This window comes from Hibiscus syriacus, unplaced genomic scaffold, assembly GCF_006381635.1.
Source record: "Hibiscus syriacus cultivar Baekdansim isolate YM2019G1 unplaced genomic scaffold, ASM638163v2 tig00110656_pilon, whole genome shotgun sequence".
NCBI lineage: Eukaryota > Viridiplantae > Streptophyta > Magnoliopsida > Malvales > Malvaceae > Hibiscus > Hibiscus syriacus.
In genome coordinates, this window is record NW_024062816.1 from 41,284 (window position 1) to 67,120 (window position 25,837).

General features: G+C 34.7%; 4 protein-coding genes and 1 pseudogene across 6 annotated transcripts; 2 read left to right on the forward strand and 3 right to left on the reverse strand.

The window, feature by feature from the left end:
• The first annotated feature begins 915 nt into the window (after positions 1-915).
• LOC120137329 (macrophage migration inhibitory factor homolog) lies at positions 916-1,656 on the forward strand. 2 transcript variants are annotated; one of them, XR_005517422.1, is made up of 3 exons: positions 916-1,219; positions 1,308-1,420; positions 1,520-1,656. XR_005517422.1 is itself a non-coding variant. In XM_039153100.1 (2 exons), exons 1-2 carry the CDS (start codon positions 1,013-1,015, stop codon positions 1,553-1,555), a joined length of 243 nt encoding a protein of 80 aa, XP_039009031.1. In that variant the 5' UTR covers positions 940-1,012; the 3' UTR covers positions 1,556-1,656. The 2 variants fall into 2 exon arrangements, 1 of the variants encoding a protein (XP_039009031.1); XM_039153100.1 differs by lacking the exon at positions 1,308-1,420 and having other exon boundaries at positions 940-1,219.
• A 5,950-nt stretch (positions 1,657-7,606) lies between these two features.
• Positions 7,607-13,997, forward strand: LOC120137337 (protein BREAST CANCER SUSCEPTIBILITY 2 homolog B-like). Of its 2 annotated transcripts, none has more exons than XM_039153105.1 (19): positions 7,607-7,790; positions 7,863-8,018; positions 8,264-9,298; positions 9,384-9,505; positions 9,596-9,747; positions 10,033-10,155; positions 10,246-10,443; positions 10,515-10,596; positions 10,689-10,739; positions 10,824-10,899; positions 11,017-11,128; positions 11,222-11,293; positions 11,876-12,071; positions 12,146-12,328; positions 12,469-12,611; positions 12,681-12,743; positions 12,842-13,049; positions 13,454-13,618; positions 13,716-13,997. In XM_039153105.1, exons 1-19 carry the CDS (start codon positions 7,646-7,648, stop codon positions 13,770-13,772), a joined length of 3,339 nt encoding a protein of 1,112 aa, XP_039009036.1. In that variant the 5' UTR covers positions 7,607-7,645; the 3' UTR covers positions 13,773-13,997. The 2 variants fall into 2 exon arrangements, with proteins under 2 accessions (XP_039009036.1, XP_039009037.1); XM_039153106.1 differs by having other exon boundaries at positions 13,595-13,618.
• Positions 13,998-17,149: 3,152 nt separating this feature from the next.
• On the reverse strand, positions 17,150-18,912 carry LOC120137288 (annotated as a pseudogene).
• A 17-nt stretch (positions 18,913-18,929) lies between these two features.
• Positions 18,930-19,573, reverse strand: LOC120137289 (protein trichome birefringence-like 35). Its single transcript, XM_039153077.1, has 2 exons — positions 19,283-19,573; positions 18,930-19,192 (listed from the first exon to the last, which is right to left on the reverse strand). The coding sequence occupies exons 1-2, from the start codon at positions 19,494-19,496 to the stop codon at positions 18,930-18,932; spliced, it is 477 nt and encodes a 158-aa protein (XP_039009008.1). The 5' UTR covers positions 19,497-19,573.
• Positions 19,574-22,239: 2,666 nt separating this feature from the next.
• LOC120137321 (40S ribosomal protein S4-like) lies at positions 22,240-24,428 on the reverse strand. The gene is made up of 5 exons (XM_039153093.1): positions 24,332-24,428; positions 23,619-23,696; positions 23,297-23,477; positions 22,918-23,015; positions 22,240-22,782 (listed from the first exon to the last, which is right to left on the reverse strand). Exons 1-5 carry the CDS (start codon positions 24,332-24,334, stop codon positions 22,351-22,353), a joined length of 792 nt encoding a protein of 263 aa, XP_039009024.1. The 5' UTR covers positions 24,335-24,428; the 3' UTR covers positions 22,240-22,350.
• Positions 24,429-25,837: the final 1,409 nt, after the last annotated feature.

Consider the following 25,837-nt stretch of genomic DNA (forward strand, 5'->3'; position numbering starts at 1 on the left):
AGTATGTTAAAATTAGTCTTCTTCTCGGCTGAAAGGCAATGGTAGATACTTGTTTTGCTGTGTATATATATATATATATATATGGAGTTAGGATCCACTTACACAATGTAAAACTCTTTATTTTTATATAGATTCAGGACCGTTAAATAGGTGAAAATAAATGGGTGAGATTGATTACTTATTTATTTTTTCAGTAAATATCTTCACATTTTCTATTTTTAATCTCAGTCATCTGTTTTTACTCATCCAACGGTCCTAAATCTTTGTAAAACTACAAAAGTTTTACATTGTGTAAGATAAGGAACCATATCTTTGAAGAAAGACCCTTTGTTTACCTTCTAATCCAACTACATTTGTTTCCTATTGGTTTTGTCAATTTGAATTCTAGGAACTAAACTTGGTTTTGTTTCTTGTTTGGACGAGTGTTTTGCTGCATCCTTGCAGAAACGTTTGTAATAGTTACCTGAGAATCGGATCAAATTTAGGCTGGATAGTGCTTAGTGCCTGGAGAGTTTTGCATGTCCTAAATGCCTAATAGCCTAATACTGTAATAGTTACCGGCTCCGTGTCTATTTTACTTGTATCCATTGTAGATCTCCGGGGCATGTAGTAAATGTTTTAACTGGTGTTCTTGTACAATACTTCCGAATGGCTGCCTGACCTTCCCATTGAGAGAAATGGGCTCTTGGTTCAAGTGATTTATGCTATCGTAAACGAAAAACTTGGTCGTTTCAACCAAGGACTTGATGCTTGTTTGGTTTGGTCCTAGACAAAGAGCAGGAAATGTTTAGAACTTGCCGAAGACCTGTTTAATCAGTAAGAAACCAGATTAAAAAATCCTTTTTTAAATTCTATATAATTTTTTTTTCTGAAGTTATACTAAAGACTACCACTAAGACAAATGAATACGTTTCTTAACCTCGTTTTGTCTACTATTAACATGTTAGAAGGAACTGTATACTGTTTATAGTAATGCATGTTTATCCACGGCATGTGATATATTGTTGTTCGTATGCAGTATGTGATGATTGTGTTGAAGGGTTCAGTGCCCATGTCATTTGGTGGTACTGAGCAGCCGGCTGCCTATGGTGAGCTGATATCCATTGGCGGCCTAAATCCGGATGTGAATAAGAAACTGAGTGCTGCAATTTCTGCAATTCTTGAAACCAAGCTACAAGTTCCCCCGTCACGGTTCTTCCTCAAATTCTATGACACCAAGGCAAGCTATCTATACTTGCTTAATTGTCACGATGATGGGATATCGTCGTCTATTTGTCTCTTCTCATTGCATTTCCCTGTTCGTTTAGGCGCAACAAACCCAATAATATGCACAGTGTTTGCATGCTTTACACCAGCACTAGATAATCTAAATAGATCTTTTCTGTTGCGTACTGTGAGCATAGCTCTCGTTAGCTTTCTTGTGAGTGCAACTTATGCCGTTTCTTTGGCCCGTGATGATACTTAGCACCCCTTTGTGGCCCTTGCTGCTTGATAGTGCTGATCTTTGATTGTTTTGCAGGGTTCCAACTTTGGATGGAATGGATCAACCTTCTGAGTTTGGCGATGTCTGAATTTCTCGAAACATCGATATTGTCTTTCAGTATGCTTTATTTCTTTTGTGACTTGCCGTTTGAAAAAATTCAGCAATTTACTTTATGGCATTATGTCGTTTATCTATGTACTGCATGGTAATTTGTTTGAGTTTTGAGATAATGTTTAACCATGTGCTATGTACTGCATGGTTTGTAACGGAATAGCGACACATGCAGCACATAGCACATGGTACATGATTAAACATAACCCCAAAAAGTTATCAATTTGAGTTTTGAGATACTGTTTAACTAAAATGCAGCACATTACACATGCCGTATCTTAAGAGTTTTTTCAGTGGGACCCTTTTCAGTGGGTTGGTAACTTTTTACTTGACTTGCGCCGTATGCAACTGAGCAAAGATGTGGTCAAATTAAGCCCACTGAAAAAGGTCCCACTCCTAATTTTGCAGGTTGAGGTTATTCATTGTTTAAAAACACAAGAAACTTGAAATACAAGAAATGATATATATTGCATTAATTTTGAACCCCGTTTCCATACGTTGGAGTAGGGGCAAGCAACGCTGCTGCAGACGGGCACATGTTGGGGTACGGGCAACGCTGAGCAGCTGGCTGTGCCTGTCTGGTTTTATATTAAGCCTAGTAAAAGGAGTTCAGCAGAGGCACATGGCAAACCTTGAATCCCACTGAATGCCAGAATAAAACAGACAAAACCAAAGCCTTTCCCTGGTTTTCGTATGAGAGGTGTGGTTTGATGATATAGTCGGGATTCGATCTCCAGTTATGGATACGGCAAGTTCCCGTAACGAGGGATAACCGGCATGGGGTAGGAGAGTTCCGTAACGAGGATTAGTCATTCCTCGTCACCATGGAGGTATAATGGTATTACCGTGAAATGAACTGTTAGAAATGAATGGAAATAAAGTAACAAAAATGAAAAAAAAAAAACTTGATCTTGTCGTGTAAGAAATTTTAAACACTCAAAATCTGAAGTAGAAACCGATTATACTACTCTTGCTGGAAGAAATTTTGTGAAAACAAGAGGGTAGGAGAAAACTCGGAACAGAAAACCTACGAATTTCGAGAAGCTTGGAAAGAACAAACCAGATATTGCTAGAGTAGGAGCCCTTCCGTGCAATGCAAGGGTAAAGTCCTGCAACTGCAACAACCCTATTTTACATATTTCTTTCATTTCACAGCTGCCCCCACGTGTGAGCAACATCGATTCTCTTCTTGTTTCCAAAAGAATTTGAAGAGAGGAGTAGCAAAGGCAAAGCCAAGGATTTAACAGGAGGGGAAAAGTTTAGTAATACGTACCTGCCTACATGGGGTTTTCTTCAAGAGCAAGAAGAAGCGATGAAACTCAGGATGGATAGCGCTAACGAGGATCAAAATACACACGGAAAAAGGCTTGAAGATCATCAATGGCGCTATCCCTCCTGAGCTTAACAGATTCTTCTATACTAAGATATCTTCCTACTTTTACAATTCTGGCTGAATAAACCTAGTAGATATAAAAGAAAAAAAAGGAAAGCAGGTCAATGCCCGGCATTTTTACCCAAAAATCATCTAAATATTATAATATTACTTGCCATACACCGTTTCTCCAAATTTTACAAATCTAACACTCTGTTAATTTTACAAATCTAACACTCTAACAGAGTGATAATAAGGCGCGTCTCCTAGAACACGTTTTTTAAGAAAAATATTGACATGTCGCCACGTCTCAAGAAAAATATTGACATGCCACCACATCTCAAGAGGCACACCTTCAAGAGTTTTCTTGGTCTTTCCTAAAAGCATATTAAAAAAATATACTTTAAAAAATTTGAAAAATAAAATTATAGAGACTGATAGCATAGTTTAATACATATTAGTTCATGAGTTGAAGAGTTTAAGGGTGTTAGTTTCTGTAGGCATATTGGAGTGTTTAGCTTATGTTTCTTGACAATGTGAGACAAAAGCTAAAAGGTGTATTCCTTAACTTTTTTATCTATATATCTAATGAATACACTTATACACTATTGTTAAATTACATTAGGTTAATATTTATTATTAAAATTTATATTAATTAAGATTATATATTTTTTTATATGTTAATATATTTAAATACTTATTTTTTAATTATGAGTTCAAAGTAAATATTGAACACAGAGAATAGTAGATAAACAACAACTCAAATAAACAATTGAGAGTAATCCTAGATGTTAGTCAAAATGCAATCACTTTTTACACAATTTAAAGCATCATGCAAGCAATTGAACATAAAAGAATGCAAGTAAAAGCAGATAATAGTTGTTCAAGAACTTTCAAATTACCCTAGTACCCATAAACAATTAATTCACAAGTATCTACCTTTCTGGTAGAAAATCATGTCACATACTACTTGCAGGAAACAAACACTCATTGTAAGATTTATGGATAAATAACAATGGTAAATGACAGGGTCGTAGCTGAGGCGACGCGAACTGCGTGACCGCACAGGGCCCCCAAAAATAGCCCCAAAAAGTATATATATAGTGGCGTTTTTCCAATAAACGCCACTATAGATGGACCTATTGCGACGTTTTTCAAAAAACGCCACTTATTGCGGCTTTATTAATAAAACGCCATTATAGATGGATCTATAGCGGCGTTTGTCAAAAAAAAAAACGCCACTATTATTGTCCTGAAATCGAATATATCTAAAAAATAAGGATCCCTTTATAAGAATTTGTATATAGTCCCCGAAAACCCAGCCACGACCCTGGTAAATGCATACCTATATGGTATGTGTTTATGAGTTTGAAGATCCCTATACTTTTTAGCAAGGTCGTAATCCATGACATACATCTGTTACAAATCAATGTGATGATTAGTAGCAAGTCAAGACATTTAGTTAATGGGCCTTTGCATAACAAATATATACAGTTACAATAACATTTGGAATATACAGTTATCGACTATTGATACAAGTAGAAGAAACTGAAACAAACTTCAATACATAATCAGAATTGACCTAAGGCGTCGACATGCAATAATATTTGAATGAAGCTCAACATAAAAAACACAATTAACCCAATAATTAACCCAATAAGAGGTTATCACGATAAACTTTTACTTGCCCGCGTGTTATTCTAATATCTCAATTTAACGCTTATTTGAAATAAATAATTGAATCATATTGATGCAAAAATACTTGTGATTCCACAAAAGAAAATCACACAGATGCATTCGCGATACAGGATCTTGTAGACGTCCTTTCTTTAAACTTCTTGGTTACCATGTATCAGAAATTGAACCATTGAAAGTCACAATTCACACAAAAAAATATTAGTTTTTACTCAGGAAACATGAATATTTTTTTAAACTCTCTTATGGAAGTCTGAAACTACTAACTGCTACAGTTATGGGTGTGAACCATAATGTCTTATTATTGATGGATAATCTTAAGAACTACTTATCGATATTAGCATATGTCGATGAAATATTTTTAATTTGTGTTACATAATTTTTTTGAATTCATAATTAAAAAACAAGTATTTAAATATATTAACATATAAAAAATATATAATCTTAATTATTAAACCTTAATAATAAATATTAACATAATGGAATTTGACAATAGTGTATGAGTGGATCCAATAGATATAGAGATAATATAAAAAAGTTAAGGAATACTCATTTTAGCTTTTATCCCACATTGTCAAGAAATACTCCAATATGCCTATATAAACTAATACCATTAGACTCTTCAACTCATGGCACTAATATGTATTAAATTACATTGTTGATCCCTATAGTTTTATTTTTTTTAAATATTTTTTTAAATATGCTTTTAAGGAATCTGATGTCACAAGAAAATGCCTGGAAGGTGTGCCCCTTGAAACACACATTCTCACGTGGTGTTATTTCAATATTTTCCTTGGAAAGCGTGTTAGGGGATACGCCTTTGGTCCACCTAAACAAAGATGCGTTTCACATAACATGTCTTATTATTACTATGTCAGAAAGGATGTTAAATCGGTAAAATTTGAAAAAAATGTGTCTTATAAGTAATATTATAATATTAGAGTTATTTTTGAGTAAAAAGGCCTAATGCCCCTGCTCTGATATTGTAGGTGAGGGAATTAATAGAAATGCAGTCTGTATTTATAATAGCAGCAGCCGCAAGCACGTGGGGGGAAATTGCAGTTGCAGTATATTATATAATATAGACATATATAATCAATCATTAGTGTTATTAAATTGAATAAAGGATATTTTTATCAGAATTCTACGTATCGATTTAAAAATCGTCAAGGAAAGTAGCTATTTATAGTACGGGAGAATTAATTCATTTTGGAGCCTGTAGAAAGCATGACAAAAGTTGGGTGTCTGTTTGAGAATTTTGAAGAGTTGAAGGGACGGATTTGATAATGTTGATTTTGTTTGTCTGGTCTGTTAATGGGGCTGCCGACTGCGGAACTGGTGGGGATTATGCATTTATGTAAATCATCCTGGCCTCACATACGGACCATAACTTTACCTTTACTGTATGTGACTTGTTTTTCGGTCAAATGTTTTCCCCAAACAAACATACCCATAATTTAAATATTTTCAAAATGAATGATACAATATGTATTATGAAAAATAAATTCTAAAATTGAATTTAAACAAAAATAAATTTGTTTAAAATATGGATTGCGTTCAAATTTAAACACTTAAGGCTTGAACTCGTGTTTTATCACTTTTTTTTATTTATAAAAATCGCTAATTTTATTAAAAAGATAAAATATCATAAATTATAATGAATGCCTAAGACCGTAGACGTAAAATAAATACATAATTAGAATTTTTATTATTATCACTGACACCGTAAATTAAATACTTGAGATCATATATGGAAAATATTTAAAACTCATCCAAAAAATTAAAACAAAAGATATATACGAATAAATCTAACTACGTCGGCAAACAAATCACGACAAGAGCTCAAACTATCAAAAGATCATCGACAACTACAAATCAAAATAGAGTGTAATGTGAAGGCTATATACGAACGCAAATAGTGTATATAAATTCAATCCGACCGTCAAAAGCAAGGAAAATCAATATGATAATAAATAAACACAACTTTAACAGTCAAGGTGACATCAAATTCGACATTGAGACAAATAAACGAAAATAACAATCAAACAATTAATAAAAAAGATTAAAAAACGACCAAAAGACATTGAAAAACGTGGAATATAGATAAAATTTTATTAGGAACTTAAAAAAATAAATAAATACGACATATGAAAGTAAAGAAAAAAAAATAAAAAATACCGACGGTCGACTATTAAAACTAATGATGTCACCTTCCAAACAAAGATGAAAAAAAGGAAGTAACAATACGATGTGGAAAAGAAAACCTAGTTTAACCTATTTTAAGTTTATATGCATAATATCAAAATTAGTCCTCAACATTTATTAAAATAAGCAGTTTGATATATATTTTTTGAGAGTATTTTATCCCCAATATTTTACTTTTGGGGGGTGGGGCCCTTTATAGATAAAAACATTAATTAAAACACGACTAACGCTCCAAAATAAGGACGTTTTTTATCCTAAAATAAAATATTGAATGTCAAAATACTTTAAAAAGAATACGAGCCAAACTGATTATTTTTCCAATAGTTAGGGTCCTTTTTACCCTAAAATGAAATGTTGTGAACTAAAATGCTAAAAAAAAGAATAAAAGTCAAGACGATAATTTTAATAAACTTTGGGGGGGGATAAAATAAATTTTTTAATAATTATTTATAAATATAGATAAATTTACATAAAATATAAATTTTATATTTTAAATTAAGATAAATTTAAACAAATATAAAAAGTAAATTGTATTAATCTCGTACACTTTTAATTTTGACCCACGAAATAGTCCAATACAAAATGGATTCAATAATTATTTGGCCCAACAAACCCCAAATTCCTACCCTCCAAATCCAATCCTTCGTATCATCTCTTTCCGTAACATTTTACGTTTCCCGCCTTATCAAAATACCAAAATTTTCGATTTATTTGTGATAATGAAGCATGCCATGAGCAATTAGCAAAATCCAGCACAAGCCCTAAGCAAAATCGTCGGAATGTCCACGTGGCAGATTTTCTCTCACGCCGGATCAGATTATCGATGGGAGGCTTCCGGTCCGGTGCTGCCGTCGAAACCCGATGATGACCTGAACGGAGCTCCGGTTGCTCCACTCCCTTCCATGTCCGATCTCCTTCTTCAAGGTAATGACCTTTGAATCATTTCGCCTCTATATTTGTATTTTTGTGCTCTCAAATTTCATAGACCCTATGCAGCATGTTCGAAACTTATTGAAAACGACGGTGGAGTAGTAGATAAATACCCGATGTTTAGAACCGGATTGGGGAAATCTGTGGCGTTGAAAGAATCTTCAATTGCAAAAGCGTTATCTATCCTTGGTGAAGATGACGCTGCCTCTGCTGTTACACCAAGTACACGCTCCTCTCTTTTACTTTTTTTTGTTTAATAACTATAACTTTTTTGCAATTTAGAAAAGAAACATATGTGATTTAGCTTTTTCTTTTAGTATAGAAGTATAGAACCATGGAATGGTTTCTCTGTTTTTAAAAACCAAATAGCATAGGTTACTAAAACCATTTAGTATATTTACCGAGATGATCATGAAATTGTTGAACCGAACTCGTTTTTTGTTTTAAAGGAAAAACTTGTTACACAGGTAAAGTGATTCCAACGGAAAATGGCCTCGGTAACTCTCTTTTCCAAACGGGCTCCGGGAAAAAGGTTAACATATCTTCAGCTGGTCTGGTCAAAGCTAAGACACTGTTTGGACTGGAGCTCGATAACGAACATGATAAGGAGCATCCAAATTTTGATGGTTTTCAAAGTTCAAAGTGGTTACCTCCAACCAATGAACCTTATGCCTGCCAAAGGTTTTCTCATTCAGAGAAGAAAGAAGGTTTGCAAAATTATGGGGTTATGGATTTTACATCAGAATCAAGGAACTTATTAAACTCTAGTAATGGTTTATTAGGAGGTGAACGAGGCTGTGAAAATGACTCAACTCCGATGCATTCCAAAATGTTTGGTTCAGTTCCCAAGCCACCTCCAATCAAGTTTCATACTGCAGGTGGAAGGTCGTTATTTGTTTCAAGTGAAGCATTGAAGCGTGCAAGGAGTCTTCTTGGTGACCCAGAGCTAGGAGATTTATTTGGTAAAATGGATCAAGAGGTTCCTCCATTTACAGTTTACAAGGAGGAAAAATTTAATGATGCTTCATCAAATAAGGAAAACTGTTTTTTTACTTCCTTTCCCCATCAAGGAACAATGAAGAGTAAAGATACATCCAAGGAGTTCACATCTCCACTGAAATCATCTTTAAAGCAAATGAGATCCATATTCAATTCAGAAAATTTAAGTTTTGGGAGTAATCTGATTGAAAAATTTGATGCAGTTGAAAGTTCTAGTGCTTGTGCATCAGCCGGCAATGTGCCTTCTCCACAAAATGCTTCAGACTCAATCAATAGGATTTCTGAGAAAAAAAATTCAACTTACAGTTCTGGCTCACAGACTAAATTGCCTGGAAAGTCATTTGGTGGGCCATTGGCTGATATTTCAAATAGCATTGATACTCCTCAAACAAATAGCAAGCAGAGGAGAATTGGAAGATCAAGTTTTGTTTCTCCATTCAAGAGACCCCGCTGTTCCAAAATTTCATCTCCATTGTATAAAGACGCTTCCTTTATAGGAAATGGTAAATATATCAGACCCTAAACACTTGTTTAGTTTTATTATTTGTCATTTTGATTTGTTCTCTTTATTAATGATTGTCTTTCTAGTTTCTACTTCTTCAGACGATCATACATGTTGCAAAAGAACAGTTTCTTCTAAATATCCTTTTCGAGTGCAAAGAGTATATGTAAAGGAATATTTTGCCGTGCCTCCATCAGTCTGCAGCACGGTACACAGCTTCTCATTACGGTTGATTGCCTTCAAGAAATTGGTTAATTTCTCAACACTGACACCTGTTTATTTTCCTGAATTGATTTAGTTGAAGTCTTTCTCAGTCAAAGGAAAACAGATCAAACCAGAGAATGCTCATGAGTATTCATTTAAGGATGAATCTGGCTTAACTCGAATCGGGGCAGAAGCCTTTTATGACATGTTACATTCTGGAGCTTCTATGCAATATATTTCTAAAGAGTAATCACCCTTTACCCCTATTCATGCCTGCTTCAAATATTTAGCAGTTAAAAGTTAAAACTCATTTGAATTATTTTCATGTTATACAGTAAATTATGAATAAGTGATGCTACTGTTTGCTAGCTCACAGTTGGCTACCTCCAAGTATTGCTTAATGAATAGCAATTACGAGCTCACTTTATATTTGGGCTTTGCTTGTTTATATTGCTATATGTGCAATGTATTTACCATGTGCATTCTGCTATGCATATTCGTTAAACCATTCCTGTTCACTTGCATGTCTAGGTGGGTTGTAAATCATTATAAGTGGATTGTTTGGAAACTTGCGTGCTATGAGAGGTGCTATCCTTCCAAATGTGCTGCAAAATTTTTGACAATTCACAATGTACTTGAGGAGTTAAAGTACAGGTACCCAATTACAGTCAGTACCATTTATGCTCTGAACTTTTTGTTTGGCAAGATATATCTATAAAGACAATTTATAATCCACCTTTTTAGATATGAGAGGGAAGTAAATCATGGTCATCGTTCTGCAATAAAGAAAATACTTGAAGGAGATTCTTCGCCTTCTTCAATGTTGGTGCTATGTGTTTCAAAAATTCAATCAAGTTCTGAACCTAAGATGGAGACCAATCTAGTGATAACAAATGGAGCTCATAATAGTGGTAATGCAAAAGTGGAACTAACAGACGGGTGGTAGGTAAATTCCAATTTTATTGCTTATGTTACATTGGAAATTTTGGCATGTAAAAGATGTCTACTTACAGGTATTCCATGAATGCTGTTTTGGATGTATTGCTCTCAAAGAAGCTTGCTGCTGGAAAATTGTTCGTGGGACAGAAGCTGCGGGTAATATGTTCATTTATGTTTCAATTTCCGTTTTCAATTAGAGAGTTCTGGAAAAATTTCTCCGTTCTTAAGAACTAATTTATCTTTTCAAGATCTGGGGAGCAGGAATGTGTGGTTGGGTTGGGCCAGTTTCACCCCTTGAGGTTCTTTCTGATTTCAAGTTTTCTAAGGAAATTAAATTCTTGAAATGTTTTTTTCCCATTTATTCTGCTTTACTTGAATTTCAGGCATCCAGTGAAATTAATTTAGTTTTGAACATGAATGGGACGTTTAGAGCTCATTGGGCTGATCGGCTTGGATTTTGTAAGAAATATTTATATTTTCTTGCTAATTTAAATTCTGTTTACTAGTTATAAGTAACTAGAAAAATCAAGATATCCCTTGCCTCCTTAAACATGATTTTCTTATTAATGTCTATAGGTAAAGTTTTTGGTTCTCCTCTGGCATTTAGGTGTATCAAGAGTGATGGGGGTCCAGTCCCTTTGACTTTAGTTGGAGTCACTCGAATATACCCTGTTCTCTACAGGGAGAGGTAACTGTTAAGCGATTTGTGTGCAGTTTTAGGTTAAAAATGAAACTGCATGGAATGCTTTAATTTTAATTGTGTTATTCTTTTTCCATCTAGGTTGAAAAATGGGGGATCAATTGTCAGATCTGATAGGATGGAGAGTAGAATGGCGCAACAGCACAATCAAAGGTGACCACTATATTCTGTGCACGTTTTAAAATGTTAGAATCCGCCTTTGTAATTTGTAATTTCATATCATAGTGGTGTGGAGCTTAGATGTAATGCATTGAACTGCTGCACTTTATCAAGGCATGCACATAGTTTTCTGCAGTCAGCCTTTTGCCAGCCTTTCGGTGATCAACTTCGGCATTTTGTGCTTTACCAACTAATAGTTCTCTTTATTAGACTGTCTTGTTTCCTAGAGGAGAACTGTTTTTATAAGAAAGAATTGCTATGCCTTTCAACTTAATAATTATTCTTTCTTCACTAGTCATATGTGTTTATCAGACATTTGGTTATTCTGATTCTATCAATGCTCGTTGCATAAAGGTCTACGATGTGCTCTCAAGAATATCAACTGGTTAATGCTACCAGTAAGATTCTTCTTAACATCCTTAAATATTCAATTGGCTGGCGTTTGGTAATAGAAGAGGAAAACCAAACTTCTACAAATGTGAAATAATAGAACCAGTATTCTATCTGGAAATCTTTGGAGTTATGGTTTAAAAGGTTGTGTACTTGTAGATCATGCTTGATATTTTCCTGCTGCAGGTGCTCAGTTCTTGTAGATCATGTTATATCTGAGTATCAAAGACAGGTCAATAGTTCTCTTCTCCTTAATGACAGTGAGAGTGAAGGAGCGAAAATCTTAAAAATTCTTGAGACATCTGCCGAGCCAGAAGTCCTTATGGCAGAAATGAGTCCCGAGCAACTTACTTCCTTTGCTACATATAAATCAAAACTTGAGGTGCATTTCAGCTCTTTGCTTGAAAGAAAGATCTTATAATGGATTGATATTCAACCATGCAGATGTGAGTGTAGGCTACCAGACAGTTAGAGATGGAGAAATCAATTGAGAAAGCTCTGGAGCAGGCTGGCTTAAATGATCGAGATGTTGTCCCATTCATGAGGATTAGAGTTGTTGGATTAACTAACAGGAATTATCATGGAAAGGGAAGAGCTAAAGAAGGAATAATAACCATTTGGAATCCAACAGAAAAGCAGGTGAATCTGAAATGGAATATTGCTCTACTTTTTTCTTCATATCCTTGTGCATGAGGACTTTCTCAGTTTCTGCTCTTACAAGCATTTGTTATACAATTTATTGAATAGTTTGATTATGAAGATAAGTATGACTGAAACAGGAAAGTGAGCTAGTTGAGGGGCAGGCATATGCCGTTTCTGGGCTTATGCCAATGAACTCAGATTCAGAAATCCTTTACTTACAAGCCCGAGGATCTACCACCAAATGGCAGCCTCTATCTCCCCTGGAAATGGAAAGCTTTGAGTAAGTTTGCATCTGCATTCTGTTTACCACAATTGGTTCCAGGCTTCCAACTCATGTGTGTCCTAACAGGCCATTTTTCTGCCCGCGGAAGCCGATGAAATTGTCAAATTTAGGTGAAATTTCTCTTTCCAGGTGATTCTCTCTCCTCTACTTCTTGCTCGAATGCCTAGCTATTTTCTTATGAAGATCTCGATATCCTCACTGAGGTTTCATTTGGGTTATTTATTCAGTGAGTTTGACATTGCGGCATATGTTGTGTATGTGGGAGAAGTCTACACAGCTTCTCATCAGAAAAAACAGTGGGTGTTTGTGACAGATGATTCCATTTCTGATCCACAGTCAGGACTTTCAAATTCTTTACTTGCTATCAGCTTTTGCTCACCATCCATTGATGATGACTCATTTGCACCAATCAACTCTAACCTAGTACGATCCATGGTGAGTTGTATTTGTTTTAAAATCCAGAATGGGGTTTTCTTTTTAAACCCATCGGATTTAAAAAACTTTCGAAAAAAATTGTTAGCAAGACATGACAGTTCTTGGTTATAGCAATTGAATGATCGATACACAAGGACTATTTGAACTAACTACATGCTAGATAAATATTTTTGATAATGATGCTTTATCTGACTGAGAACTTCAGGTAAATTAAGTTATGAGGTACGTACTTGTGCATATTAATTATTGAGCCAATGCATTATTGGTTTGCCTTGTGACTGCAGCATTATAATCTACAAATACATTTACTCTCCTCGTTTAAAGGCTATACAGAAGTCATCATTCTTTCTTGTTCATTTCGACTTGTTTCGTTTAAACAGTGACTAATTACAAAATCTTTGCAGGTAGGCTTCTGCAACCTTATTAAGAAACCAAAGGATCAAATGAATCATCTCTGGGTGGCAGAAGCAACAGAAAATTCTTCATATCATTTAAATTTTAATCCTTCAATGTCTCACCTTAAAAGTGCTGGTGCTTCTGTTCAGGCATGGGCAAAGACCTCTAACTCGGTACGCCTTATCAAATTTTAGAAGTGATTTGATCATTTGACAGAATTTATCCTTGATGCTGGTATTTTATTTACATTTACTACGTTTGTTCATGCAGATTATCAACGAACTCCGGAAAAAAGTTTCATTTGTTATTGGCAATTGTGAAGGGTAGCTAGCATGGGAAGGAGCTGATTTGGAATTTTAGATCGACCAACACAAACAGTAAGCACCCTTGCATATCAAATGGATGCTTAGTCTTGGATTGTTTGATATCAAAGATGAGGTAGCTGTATGTATTAGTCGTCTCTTTTCAGGATTAACATTAATTGCAGAAGGCTAGTGCTAGTTTCTTTCCTTTATCTGTTGTGCTTTCTAGAAATATTGGAAACTGATATGAAGTCCAGTTTATACCAGACAGGTAGCTTGATTTGGTTAAAATATGGTAAAACACAGCTCAGGTCACTCAATTATTAGTTTGATTACAAATGAGTTACTTTTTTTCTTCTAAAAGTTATAATTTAGTCACTCAATCAAAATATTGTTACAAATAGGTTACTAACAGTAAAACATTAGAAGAACAGTGACGTGGGCTGGTATAATTATAGTTTTGGTCCTCAAAACTTATACATCTGATTAATTTGGTTCTCATTCAAAACAATTAATTAAATTTAACCCTTGATATTTAAAAACTCTATCAATTTAGTCTTTGTGCTTCTTCTAGAAATGCTATATTATTTTTCCTCTTACTTTCTTGGTATAATAACGGTTTAACAGTAACTTATTGCTTTAAAGTAGAACTCAATTATCCAATTGTTGGTTTGATTAGACGGGCTCATCTGGTTTGACATTATAGCAAAAAGGGACTAAATTAATGGAGTTTTTAAATATGAATTGTTAAATTTATTGAATTGTTTTGAATTAGGACTAAATTGATAGAATGTATAAGTTTTGGGATTGAAGAAATGAGTTTGGCCTTTGCCATTCTCGAACCTAATCTAGGGTTGGTTGCCCCTAAATACAAATTTGGATGTAAAAGGAAAAAAATAGAATAATTTATTTTTGTTAAAGTTTGGGTTGTTAATGAACAAGGAATGCATAGTGTTGGCCTTCAATTTTTGTACTCTTATTCCATGCACACTCATTGTAAAGGTAGTGTTTTATTTTATTTTGCAGGAGTATCATATTACTCTAGGTATATATTGTTATTATAATTATATTTAGGGGTAAACTACAAGTTTAGTGCCTAAACTATTATTTTGGTTTCATTTTGGTGCCCAAACTTTATTTTATTTCAAAACTATATTTAACGTTTAGTATAGGTTTCAATTTGGTATCTTGCTGCTAAAATTTAATGGGGATGTTGACGTGTCACTATAAGGAAATGATATGTCATCATTGAAAAAAATGTCAAACTAGTAGTTTTGTTAATTTTTTAATGATGAGAAACTAAACTGAAATTTAAACAAAACATTAATTATGATTTAAAAAAATAAAGATTGGGTACTAAAATGAGACAAAAGTAATAGTTTATATACTAAATGTTTAATTTACCCTTATATTTATTTGTTGTGCAAGTATTCGGACTTGAATTTAACTACCATTTATTCACCCGATTTGATATAGAAATTTAATTATAAATATTCCAACGGACTTATCCAATCCGGTTTAATGTAATTTTTAATTTAGTTTCTAAAATTAAAAAATAATTAAATAAAATATTAATTTATCGAAGTTAGTGACATAAAATCAAGGGTAAATCATAACTATGACCACTTAACTATTACTCTTTTTCATTGACCATTGATCTTTCAATTTCATCAATCAAACATCTAATTGTTCAAGTGTTCTAATCAAGTCACTAAACGTTATGACATGATTGTTAAAAATTTGATATAATTATACATTAAGTCCTTAGTATTTATACATCTTATTAATTTGGTCCTACTTTTAATAATTAATAAATTCAGAACTAGAAATACTTGATAAATTCAACACTACAACTTTAATAATTCCTCATTTTTTTTAAGAGGACCAATTTCTCCATTTTCCAAATTGAGGGAGTTGTGAGATATGTACACTATCTGCATAGTCTTACGTTCTTTTTAGGAATAATTTTCGAAATTCTAGGGTTGTTTAATCATGAGAGGAGTAATCTATGTCTTACTCGTGTATAGTTATTGAACGTTAAATTGATCAATACTCAATAAAACCTTATATTCACCCCCAAATGCCTCATCATAAACTATTTAACTCTCAATTCCATCTTAATGCATCACCGGCAAAAAGATTATTGTTCCTTTTGGCTTATCTTTCTAAAGCAAGATGGTAAGGTTTCCTTTGGTTGTATTCTCAATATCTATGATTCTTTCGAATCGATTTACAATAGGGCTAAAGAAAATAGAAATCCTTCGTCGGTTGAAGTATCCCTGGAAGATGAAAAACAACTGTTCTATGTAACTCTGGAGGACACCCTGGAAATGATGGCGAGTGCCGGATTAATAAATCGAGATGTCGTGAACAAGAAACTCTATCCGGGGGAAGCAAAGACTTTAGCACCCGAATTTGATTTGATGATCACTCGAGCCATTGAAATGGCTAGAAGGGTTGATAAAGATAATGCTGATGCTTTAAAGGCTAAACATGATCACCCATAGAGATGCACATTTAATGTTATTGATTTAAAGGCTATAAAGTATTCTCAAAGTTGAAATAAAATCATTTTCGAGCTAGAATTCAATAAAAATAGAGGAAGTGTTGTTAAAAAAATTGAAAGTTTAGGTACTAAAACCGATAGTTTCGCTTAATTTACCCTAAAACTTAAAATGCTAGTCTTTTCTTAAAAGTTAGAATCTATTGATTTTGAATCCATTAAGCGAATATGACAATTAAAAGGAAGTGTTGTTATTACTAAAGATATTGAATTCGAGCAATTAATCTATAGGCTCATTATCAATTAAAGACATAAAAATAGGTGGAATCAGATTTTGATACGTTCGAATTCGTCCTTGAATCTTTATGCAAATGCCCAAGGATAAATTTTTTTAGGTTTTCTTGACTTCTTTACATATTTTGCCTCTCTCCCTGTATAGTGCTTGTCTTATTCTCCCTATCTTTGTTTCTTTCCTAGGGTATATGTTCTTACTCTTTAAATCTTTTTTCTTGTTTAATTTTCTTCTTATTTTTCATTTTGTTTTAGTAATTTTTCATATTTCTTGTGTAATTTTCCGATCCTTTATAACTGAGTTTTATAATATTGATGAAGACGTTTGATCGAATCGGAGATGTCACAGATTAACTATAAAACGATTTCAAATTTAATTTTGTTCCAAATTAAACATTAAAATTCAATTATCATCATTGGGGTGCTACGTTCATTAAAACTCAATTATCATCTATAACTTTAAAATATGATTTAATCCCTATGTTATTAGAATGCATTTTTAAATATTTTCCAATTAGTTTCTAGTCATTTAAGCAATATGCTTCTAAAGGGTACCGAATTCTTCAAAATTTGTGTCGCACGTCCTGCCCCTGCAACTCCGGTCGGGATCAGTGGTGATCTACAACCTCAAGCCTCCAAACCTCCTTCCATAGGTACAAAAGATGGAACAGTAATTCATTCCACACATCAGGCACACCAGGCAAGCACCAGTGCATGCAGTCAGAGTAGCTTGCAGGGTTTCCCAATTGCTGTGGGCTCAGTGTCTCCCAGAATTTCCTATAGGTGGAAGGGTGCCCATCTTTTCGATATTCCGAGAGCCGTGTGACTTTGATGACCGATACCTTCGAACCCAAACGGGAAATCAATCCATCCACCATGCGCATGGTAGCCAAGTTCGAACCACTTCCCAGTACTCCTTCCAATCGATAGGCCTCGTTTCGCTATAGCAGTTTCCTTCAATTCCAGCTTCCCACTCTCTTTTCCTAATCATGTCAAAATGTTGGCAGAAAGCTCATATCAGATGCCGAGCACCGAATGGGATTCAAAAGCAAATATGATCCACTAGGATCGCATAATTTTCATGCAAGTAATTCCTATATACTCCTATAAGGAAACCCCAGCAGGAGCATACCATAGAAGCTTTATTTCTCACACAACTCTATTCAAGTACAGCCCAACGATAGTAGTGTTAGCGCCTCCATAGTGCACTATTAGTCTTAGAATTCATCCATCTTTGCTTCAAATGCCTCTAAGCTATGATTTATGGCATTTGATAAGTTACCAGGCTTTCACTAGATTACTTATCCGGGCAATAGTCCTTATAGCGCATCCCTAGTGCGCTATTAGTCTTAGAATTCATCCATCTTTGCTTCAAATGCCTCTAAGCTATGATTTACAGCATTCGATAAGTTTGCAGGCCATCACTAGATTACTTATCCGGGCAATAGTCCTTATAGGCTTGTAGCGCCTCCGTGATGCACTATTAGTCTTGGGATTCATCTATCATTGCTTCAAATGCTTCTATGCTATGATTTATGGCATTCAATAAGTTTGCAGGCTTTCGATAGACGATTTATGCAGATGATATAGATAAGTATAGAACAATTCAGTTTAGGGGTAAAGATCCATCCTCACCAGAAATGTGTCGGCGACATCGTAACAAAAAAGACACGTTTCTTGAGGGCAATGACCTTTGATGCTACCCAGTCTGCCCAAGCTCCCATGGCCAGTTCCATTGCTCCTAAACCGTCGAGCTCCTCGCAGGCTTCATTTTCCTCACCGCTCCACCTGCAAAAGTTGCAAGCATATTAGGGAATTCAACACATCTTCAATATATTTTCACCATAATTAAACTAGAACCGAACAACCATTGTAAGTACAACATCTTAACCGGGCCTTGTCTCTACCATAAGTACGAGTTAAAAACTAGTATATCTGCATGCTCCCATTGTGCTGAATGCTTGAGTACCGAATCTGGACGGATGATTCGTTCAGCCAGTCTGTGTTTCACCGGATAATCAGAATTGGACTCGACCAGTAGCGGAGCCCAGAGAAATTCCACCGTCGCATTATATTCCTGCAAACGACACAAGAATAGCACAATCGGCAACAATGTGCTGCGACGCGATATCAGATAACCAAGATCTATCACCTGCATTATATTCGTTGTTTCCCGGCTTACCTCTGCTCTGAAAATTGTGAGCTGGGCATTAGGATTCATCGATCTCTTATTTGCCGGGATCACCGACTGCAACAAACACACCATTGATATCCATTGGTTTCTATTCAGAGAATCTCCCACAAACATCAGTCTCTTCCCCCTCAACTTCTCCCACATTTCGATCGCATTCCATCTACACAAAGGAGCGAAAAATCACATCCAGTTCTTCACATTGCATCAGTCGCCTGTGTTGTTCGGACTCGGAGTCTACATTTTCTTGAAGTACAAACGTGTCCGACACTCCGATACATGGATACAGGGATATGGCCCCCGAGTATCCTCTGAACAAACGAAAAAGCATAGAAAAATCTAACTAATCCTGTGTCGAATACTCCGCCACCGACCCGATTCCGCCTCCAGGTCGGCCTACCGGTTTTCTTCCCACTGAAGTTCCTAGTAGAGTTGCAGCCACTGAATCTATCCAAAACCTCTAAAACCCCACACAAATAGATACCCAAACCCCAGTTATTCTTCGATCAAAAGAAGAGGAAACAAAAGGTTGAAGACAGATAAAACACACCTGAAGCTCGTTGAGGAAGATTTGGTTTGACATAAGTAGATGGAGTCGGTTGACTGCTGGGAACATGATCCGTGCTTTCATGGATCCGTTGAACGCTGAATTCGTTGTAGAGAACCGAACAAGCTATGAAAATAAAAAGTACAGCGAGTAAAGGGAAGTGTGGTTTCTTTCTGCTCCATTTACTCGACATGGACATGGTTGGCGGCATAGCCATGGGATCAAGCAGATAGCAGGAAGGCTCTGCCACTCAAACAAACAAGTAATTACTCCTTTTGGTTACTAAAAACGAAAGGTTTTAAGGTAAATGAATTGGAGTTTGATAATTAATACTTTTAATAAAAAAAGTTAATGAAAATTGGGTAATCAAACAGTCTCTTAATTAGCTGTAATTAAGGTTGGATTATTCATCCTTGTTCCCACGTTTTATTGGAGGTTGTGTAATAATTATTTATTAGGGAATCATATGTACACTGATTTATTTTCATAGTTTAATTTGAAGTCTATGCAAAGTTGTTGGGGGCAATTTGAATATTTGTACCAAGTGATGATTGTGTTAAGAATTATAGTTAGATTTGGATGGAAGAGTGTTGGGATGTGATCGTACCCTTTAAAATTTTAGAGTTAATTATACGATTGATCACTATGTTTGTATTTTGCCCATTTCTCCTCACTGATTTCAGAAAACATAATATATTGGTTAACTTAATTTTAATTTAAGTTAATATTTTTTATTTTAATATATGGTTAACTTTATTTTAATAAATTAAATATATTTAATTAAAATAAAGTTAGCTCTCTAACCGAATGGTGATACGTGACACGTCACGTGGAATCATTCGATTGAATGATTAAATTTATTTTAATTTATTAAAAGTATGTATGAATTGAGAGAATATGTAAATAACATGGACCAAATGTGTGATTATACCAAAATACCACATCACATAATCAGTTAACTTTAAACAACAGTTAAACCGTGGTGACCACATCTTAATTAAATAAAAACAAAATTAACCATATCTTAATTAAATAAAAACAAAGTGATCATATATGATGTTTTTTGAAATATGTGAGGAAAAATGGACAAAACATAAACATAAATAATCAATCATGTAGTTAATCCAAAATTTTATGAAGGCTTAAATATACAAAAAGGTGTCCAACCTATGCTCATTTTTCAGTTTAGTGTTTAACGTTTATTTCTTTTTAGTTTAGTGTCTAACGTTTATTCTGTTACTCAAAATGGGTCAAGTCATGATAGACCGTTAAGTTTGGTTGTTTAGTGACACGTGTCACAACCTAGTAATTTTAAATTTTTTTATTTAAAATTAAAATTAAAAAAGTGTATATATATATATATATATATATATATATTAAGTTTTCTTTTTTGAAATAAACCAAAACTTTGAAAACTTTCATTTCAACACCTAAACCCACGCCAGCCGTCAGTTTTTGTCGTCGACGAAGCTCTACCCGACCTCCCCTCGGTGACCAAAACTCCCATGAAATAGTGACCGATCGATGGTCGATCGGCCGTCGGAATCGCGATTTTCATCATAGGGTTCGTGGGGTATAAAACGTTGATTTGTCATCGATCGACTACGATTTCATGAGGGTTTTGGTCACCGAGAGGAGGGGAGATCGGGTGGAGCTTTGTCGACGGAAAAAGGCAGTGGCCGACGTGGGTTTAAGGGTTGAAATGAAGGTTTTCAAAGTTTTGGATTTATTTCAAAATTTATGTTTTCTTTTAATATATATATATATATATATATATATATATAATTTTAATTTTTTAATTTTAAATATAAATTTTTAAAATTATCAGGTTGTGGCACGTTTAACTTAACGGAGAAATTGACGTCGTTAACAGCCTAGGCACCTAAATGAGTAATGAAATGAAACATTAGATACCGAACTAGAACGAAATAAACGTTAAGTTCTAAAAATTGAAAAAAAAAATGACATATGTTGGACACCTTTTTATATATTTAAGCCTTTTATGAAAACATTACCGCAATATCTTTTCTTGTCATAACCAACGAAAAATTTCGCCGATAAGTAAGCTTTTTCAACATTCTGCTTGGAAAGGGCCGACCTTGAATGGGAGTAGATAAACCCAAAATCATGCTGATAACATCTTAGGCAAACATAACTTAAAAATTTTAAAATTAAATTCGATTCAATTCGAAAGCTTGCGAGCTTAAAATTATTAAATTCTACTTGAACTCGGAACAAAAAATTAAAATTCGACTAAAAAACTCACGAGCTTAAAATTTTTAAGCTTAACTTGAAATCAAAACTTAATACTCAACTCCAGCTCGAAAAATAAACTTAAACTCAAAACATTCTCAAATTTAACTCGATTGAAACTCAAACCTGAACATTAAATACATAAAAACATTATATTATATTTAAAAATTAAAATTTTCATATATCATTTTTTTCAGGTTGCTGCCGAACTTTTCGAATCAAATATCAAGCAACTTACTTCAACTCGTTAAGAACTCAACTTGAATTCTTCAAGCTCAAGTTAAATCCATTCGATTCAAGTGTTAAGCAAACTTGAACCAAACCAATCTCAAATAACTCACAATCTGTCTCGTCTCATTTACATCAATATACAAGTTAGCAATAAGAAGAACGAGTAGGCAAAAAGTTTCTAACGTTCGATGGGCAAGACCCTGCAAGAGGCTCCACAAACAATGTCACTTAGATTTGTTTGAGATAAATTTCACATTCAGTGCAAGTGCAATTGCATTGCTTCCAGTAAAAAGAAGTGCATGCACAAGAAGGTATGAGAAGTAAATACTTCAAAGCCAATTATGATGTCAGTAACAATAACTTGAATGTCAAGAAACAAAAACGGTGGAGGAAGCAACTCTTATTTAACCAACAAAAGCATTAATATCCAAAAAAACATCCAAGTATTTGATAATTACCAAAAAACACCCAACAGAACAAGTAAAAAGTTCTCAAAATTTTGCTCACAGGTCCATGATTAAAACAACTATAGCATCCTTATAATAAACTACTGCAGCAATACATATCTGGATATCTTATGGTGAAGTTTAAGCAGCAGCATTTTGTGCTGCAAGCCTCTTCCTAGCTTCCTCAATAATGGATAACTTGATACCCTTGCCCTTAGGAAGAGACACCAATGGCTTTGTTCCTTTTCCAATAGTGAAGACATTACCGAGACGAGTAGCAAACTCATGCCCGGCAGCATCTTGAACATGGATCGTCTCAAAGCTGCCCTTGTGCTTCTCCCTATTCTTAATTACTCCGACTCGCCCTCTGTTCCTCCCTCCAGTGACCATGACAACATTCCCGACATCAAACTTGATGAAATCAACAATCTTGTTGCTTTCAAGGTCTAGCTTGATGATGTCATTGGCCTTGATCAAAGGATCCGGGTAACGGATAGTGCGCCCATCATATGTATTTAGGTATGGGATACCTTTCTGGCCAAACTGGACAGATCGAACCTTGCAAAGCTTGAACTGCACAGAGCAAAAAAGAACACACATACAATACTGCTACAACTGAAAGGGTGAAGAAAGTTGGAAAACTTAAGTACTATATTACAATTGTGACAAGAACTAGCAGCAGATCAAATCGAATATGAATATTCAAACCTTAGTTTCATCACCAGTGATAGCATGGAGACGGAAACGCCCTTTGGTGTCATAAAGTAGACGGAAATCCTCATTGGTTTTAGGAATGGACACAACATCTGGCAGAAGGTAGTAAAGCATGGTTAGGCAATATCCGGAATATTTTTAGAAAGGCAGATAGAAAGGAAACAAATCCTGAAAATGTAGCTTTTAAAGCTAACCAGGAACAGAACAGTGCTTAACTACAAGATTGTCAATGATTTGATCATAGGATTCCAATGTAATGTGAAAAACAGAGTAACAAACCGAAGCATTTAATTCAACTAAATACATTGCATACTGAGAATCCAAAATATTTAAAATTGACAAAATCAGCCCAGGAAGTGAAGAGTATACATACCCATGAAACCAGCAGGATAGGTCTTATCTGTCCTAACCTTTCCATCAACCATAACATGCCTCTGCATGAGAATAGCAATGACTTCTCTATAGGTGAGAGCATACTTCAATCGATTTCGCAGAATAAGGATCAATGGCAAGCATTCCCTGGACTTGTGGGGACCAGAAGATGGCTTGGGTGCCTACAAAGACAAAAACCGCAAACAAAATTAGAACCTTGACAGATGAATCAAGAAGGTAAACCGCTCCAAAAAGAGAACTGAAAAGGATAAAGAAAAACAGTAAACTTTTATGGAGGTGAAGGAATAAAGATGATAACATACAAAAGCACCACCAAGCTTGTCAAGCATCCAATGCCTAGGGGCATTAAGCCTCTTCAAATGTTTCTTCAACCCTCTAGCCTGTAACACACCACAATCCAAAACATGTTTGTTAACGAAACCGAAAGTACAAGATATAAAAAATATATTGCAAATGAAACTGAAATGTACATGATGCCAAATTGTCAAGCCATTTCAAACAGGGATGAACACAAAATCTAATGTTATGTGGAAAACTAAAAAAATTCTAGGGGAGCGAAAACAGATTATCAATAGAAAATACAAAGAAAACACGGAAATTATAGAAGAATTTAATATTTTCAAGGGAGACCACGCCGCCATTCTCCATGTAGAGCAGGTAAATTTTCAAGGTGCCATTACGCATCAAACACTAATTAAGAAAGGAATTAGCTAGATCCAGGCTATTAAGACTACTATTACCACCCAAAACACAGACATTCAAATGTCCAATACAACAAAGAACGGTAGGAATCACAGGAAACCCATAAATCATAAATATTCCAAATCAATGAAGATGGATCACTTTTCATCTGTTCAGAAAGCTAACTCAAGGCGTTAAACAACAGTAATAAGCCAAACTACTATGGAATATCCTAAACAGAAAAACCATGAAACTCACATAACTTATCAAAGAATGAAAAAGAATTAGGGAAATGATCAGTGAATCAAAGTTGAGAAAAGCAGAGGAAACTGACCATCTTGGAGAAAAGAGGCTGCTGTGCTCAAAGTCCGTGTCTAGCTAGTCTCAAAAACAAGAAACCCTAAAAACTGTATGTATTAATAGGATGAGGGCATTATAGGATCATCGACCCAGATATGGATTGGACGTCTGCCATAAACGAAACAATGTTTATGGGCCTTAAGCCCAGAAAAGGTAATTTGTGTATAACATATATAAACAACTTAATTAAAAAAATAAACGTTTAAATTATATCTCTTATTTATTTATTTTATTTATTCAATTTTTTATGATAAAGTAGTGTTTAACTTTTAAAATTTAGTATTTAAGATATCTAATAATTAACGGCCGTTAAAAAAAATTCCCAATCAGTACTTGAAACTTAATATATATATATATATAAACCCTCCGCAACGGCGGCCTTCTTCCTCTGATCTCAAACCTGGTTCATTTTCACTCGCGGTTGTATCATCAAATGCTTCGGCTTCTCCTTAGGCACTGATGTTTCCACTTCTCGGACTGACCTATGATGTGATCGAAAAGCCCGCCGCTCCTTTCTTCATGTTTTCCCTCTGCACCTGCGCTGATCGTCTCCTTCTCGGCTTGTTCAGTTCAGTTTTCTCCATCACCATTAACGAAGTTGGATAAGAGATGATTAATGAATCCACTGCCGCCATTAGCTCTCTCTTCTCCTTGTTCTTTAGCTGCTTCTGGGGTTTGCTCTTCTTCTCCGGCGACTTCGTCGTCTTCTTCCCTGGGATTTACTGCTTCGGGCACAGCGTCTTCCATCGTTTCACCTTTTGGTTGGTTTCTCGAATTGGGGTATTAATGAGAGGGTTGAGATGCATCGTAACGGGGGAAGAAAAGGGCAGAATCGTCATTAGTGAGAGGGTGGTGGTAAAAGGGTCTTCTTACACGTAATTATTAGCCAAATCGGCCAACCAAATGTAGACACGTGTCGCATTGTCGGATTCAATACACATATACACATATATATACATGATCGGTGGAGTAGATTACTGCCTTTGTCAGAAATACAATACATGGACTGCTTTATCTATCAATAACGTCGTCGTTTCCCTTCAAAAATTAATTGCATTAAAAATATTTAATGGAATCTTTAAACTATGGGTAAACTACATAAATGACCATATGACTATGGACTGGGTCGCGAAATGACCACCGTTTTCAAATTTACGTTAATATGACCACTGAATTGTTTAAATGATTTCAATATAACAACTTATCGTTAACACTTAATGAAAGTGTCTACGCAGCAGTTAACAAAATTGGTATATAAAAACGGACAAGTGAGACCTTACATCGAGACCAATTGAGAATATAACAACACTTAAATCACTAAAATAAATCTAATAGTTTATTTATAATTGATTTAAGATTCTAATATTTTTAAACTAAATTTATTGTTTTCATATTTATTTTTAATGACTATATATAAAATCATTTAAAATAATTTAATATTCAAATTATAATCATAAGAAAAATATTTAAGAATCAAATT

Bases quoted from the DNA above. Each gene is read 5' to 3' on its own strand.
- LOC120137337 (XM_039153105.1), top strand. From the start codon at position 7,646: ATGTCCACGTGGCAGATTTTCTCTCACGCCGGATCAGATTATCGATGG. The intron at 10,597-10,688 runs GTAATATGTTCA...TATCTTTTCAAG, and splicing joins TCGTGGGACAGAAGCTGCGG to ATCTGGGGAGCAGGAATGTG. The intron at 12,612-12,680 runs GTAAGTTTGCAT...GTGTCCTAACAG, and splicing joins CTGGAAATGGAAAGCTTTGA to GCCATTTTTCTGCCCGCGGA.
- LOC120137329 (XM_039153100.1), top strand. From the start codon at position 1,013: ATGCAGTATGTGATGATTGTGTTGAAGGGTTCAGTGCCCATGTCATTT. The intron at 1,220-1,519 runs GCAAGCTATCTA...ATTGTTTTGCAG, and splicing joins TCAAATTCTATGACACCAAG to GGTTCCAACTTTGGATGGAA.
- LOC120137321 (XM_039153093.1), bottom strand. The intron at 23,478-23,618 runs GTATGTTATCAT...TTGTCTTTGTAG, and splicing joins ACAAGCTTGGTGGTGCTTTT to GCACCCAAGCCATCTTCTGG. The intron at 22,783-22,917 runs GTTTGAATATTC...TGCTCTGTGCAG, and splicing joins TCACTGGTGATGAAACTAAG to TTCAAGCTTTGCAAGGTTCG.
- LOC120137289 (XM_039153077.1), bottom strand. From the start codon at position 19,496: ATGGCTATGCCGCCAACCATGTCCATGTCGAGTAAATGGAGCAGAAAG. The intron at 19,193-19,282 runs GTGTGTTTTATC...GTGGGGTTTTAG, and splicing joins TCTTCCTCAACGAGCTTCAG to AGGTTTTGGATAGATTCAGT.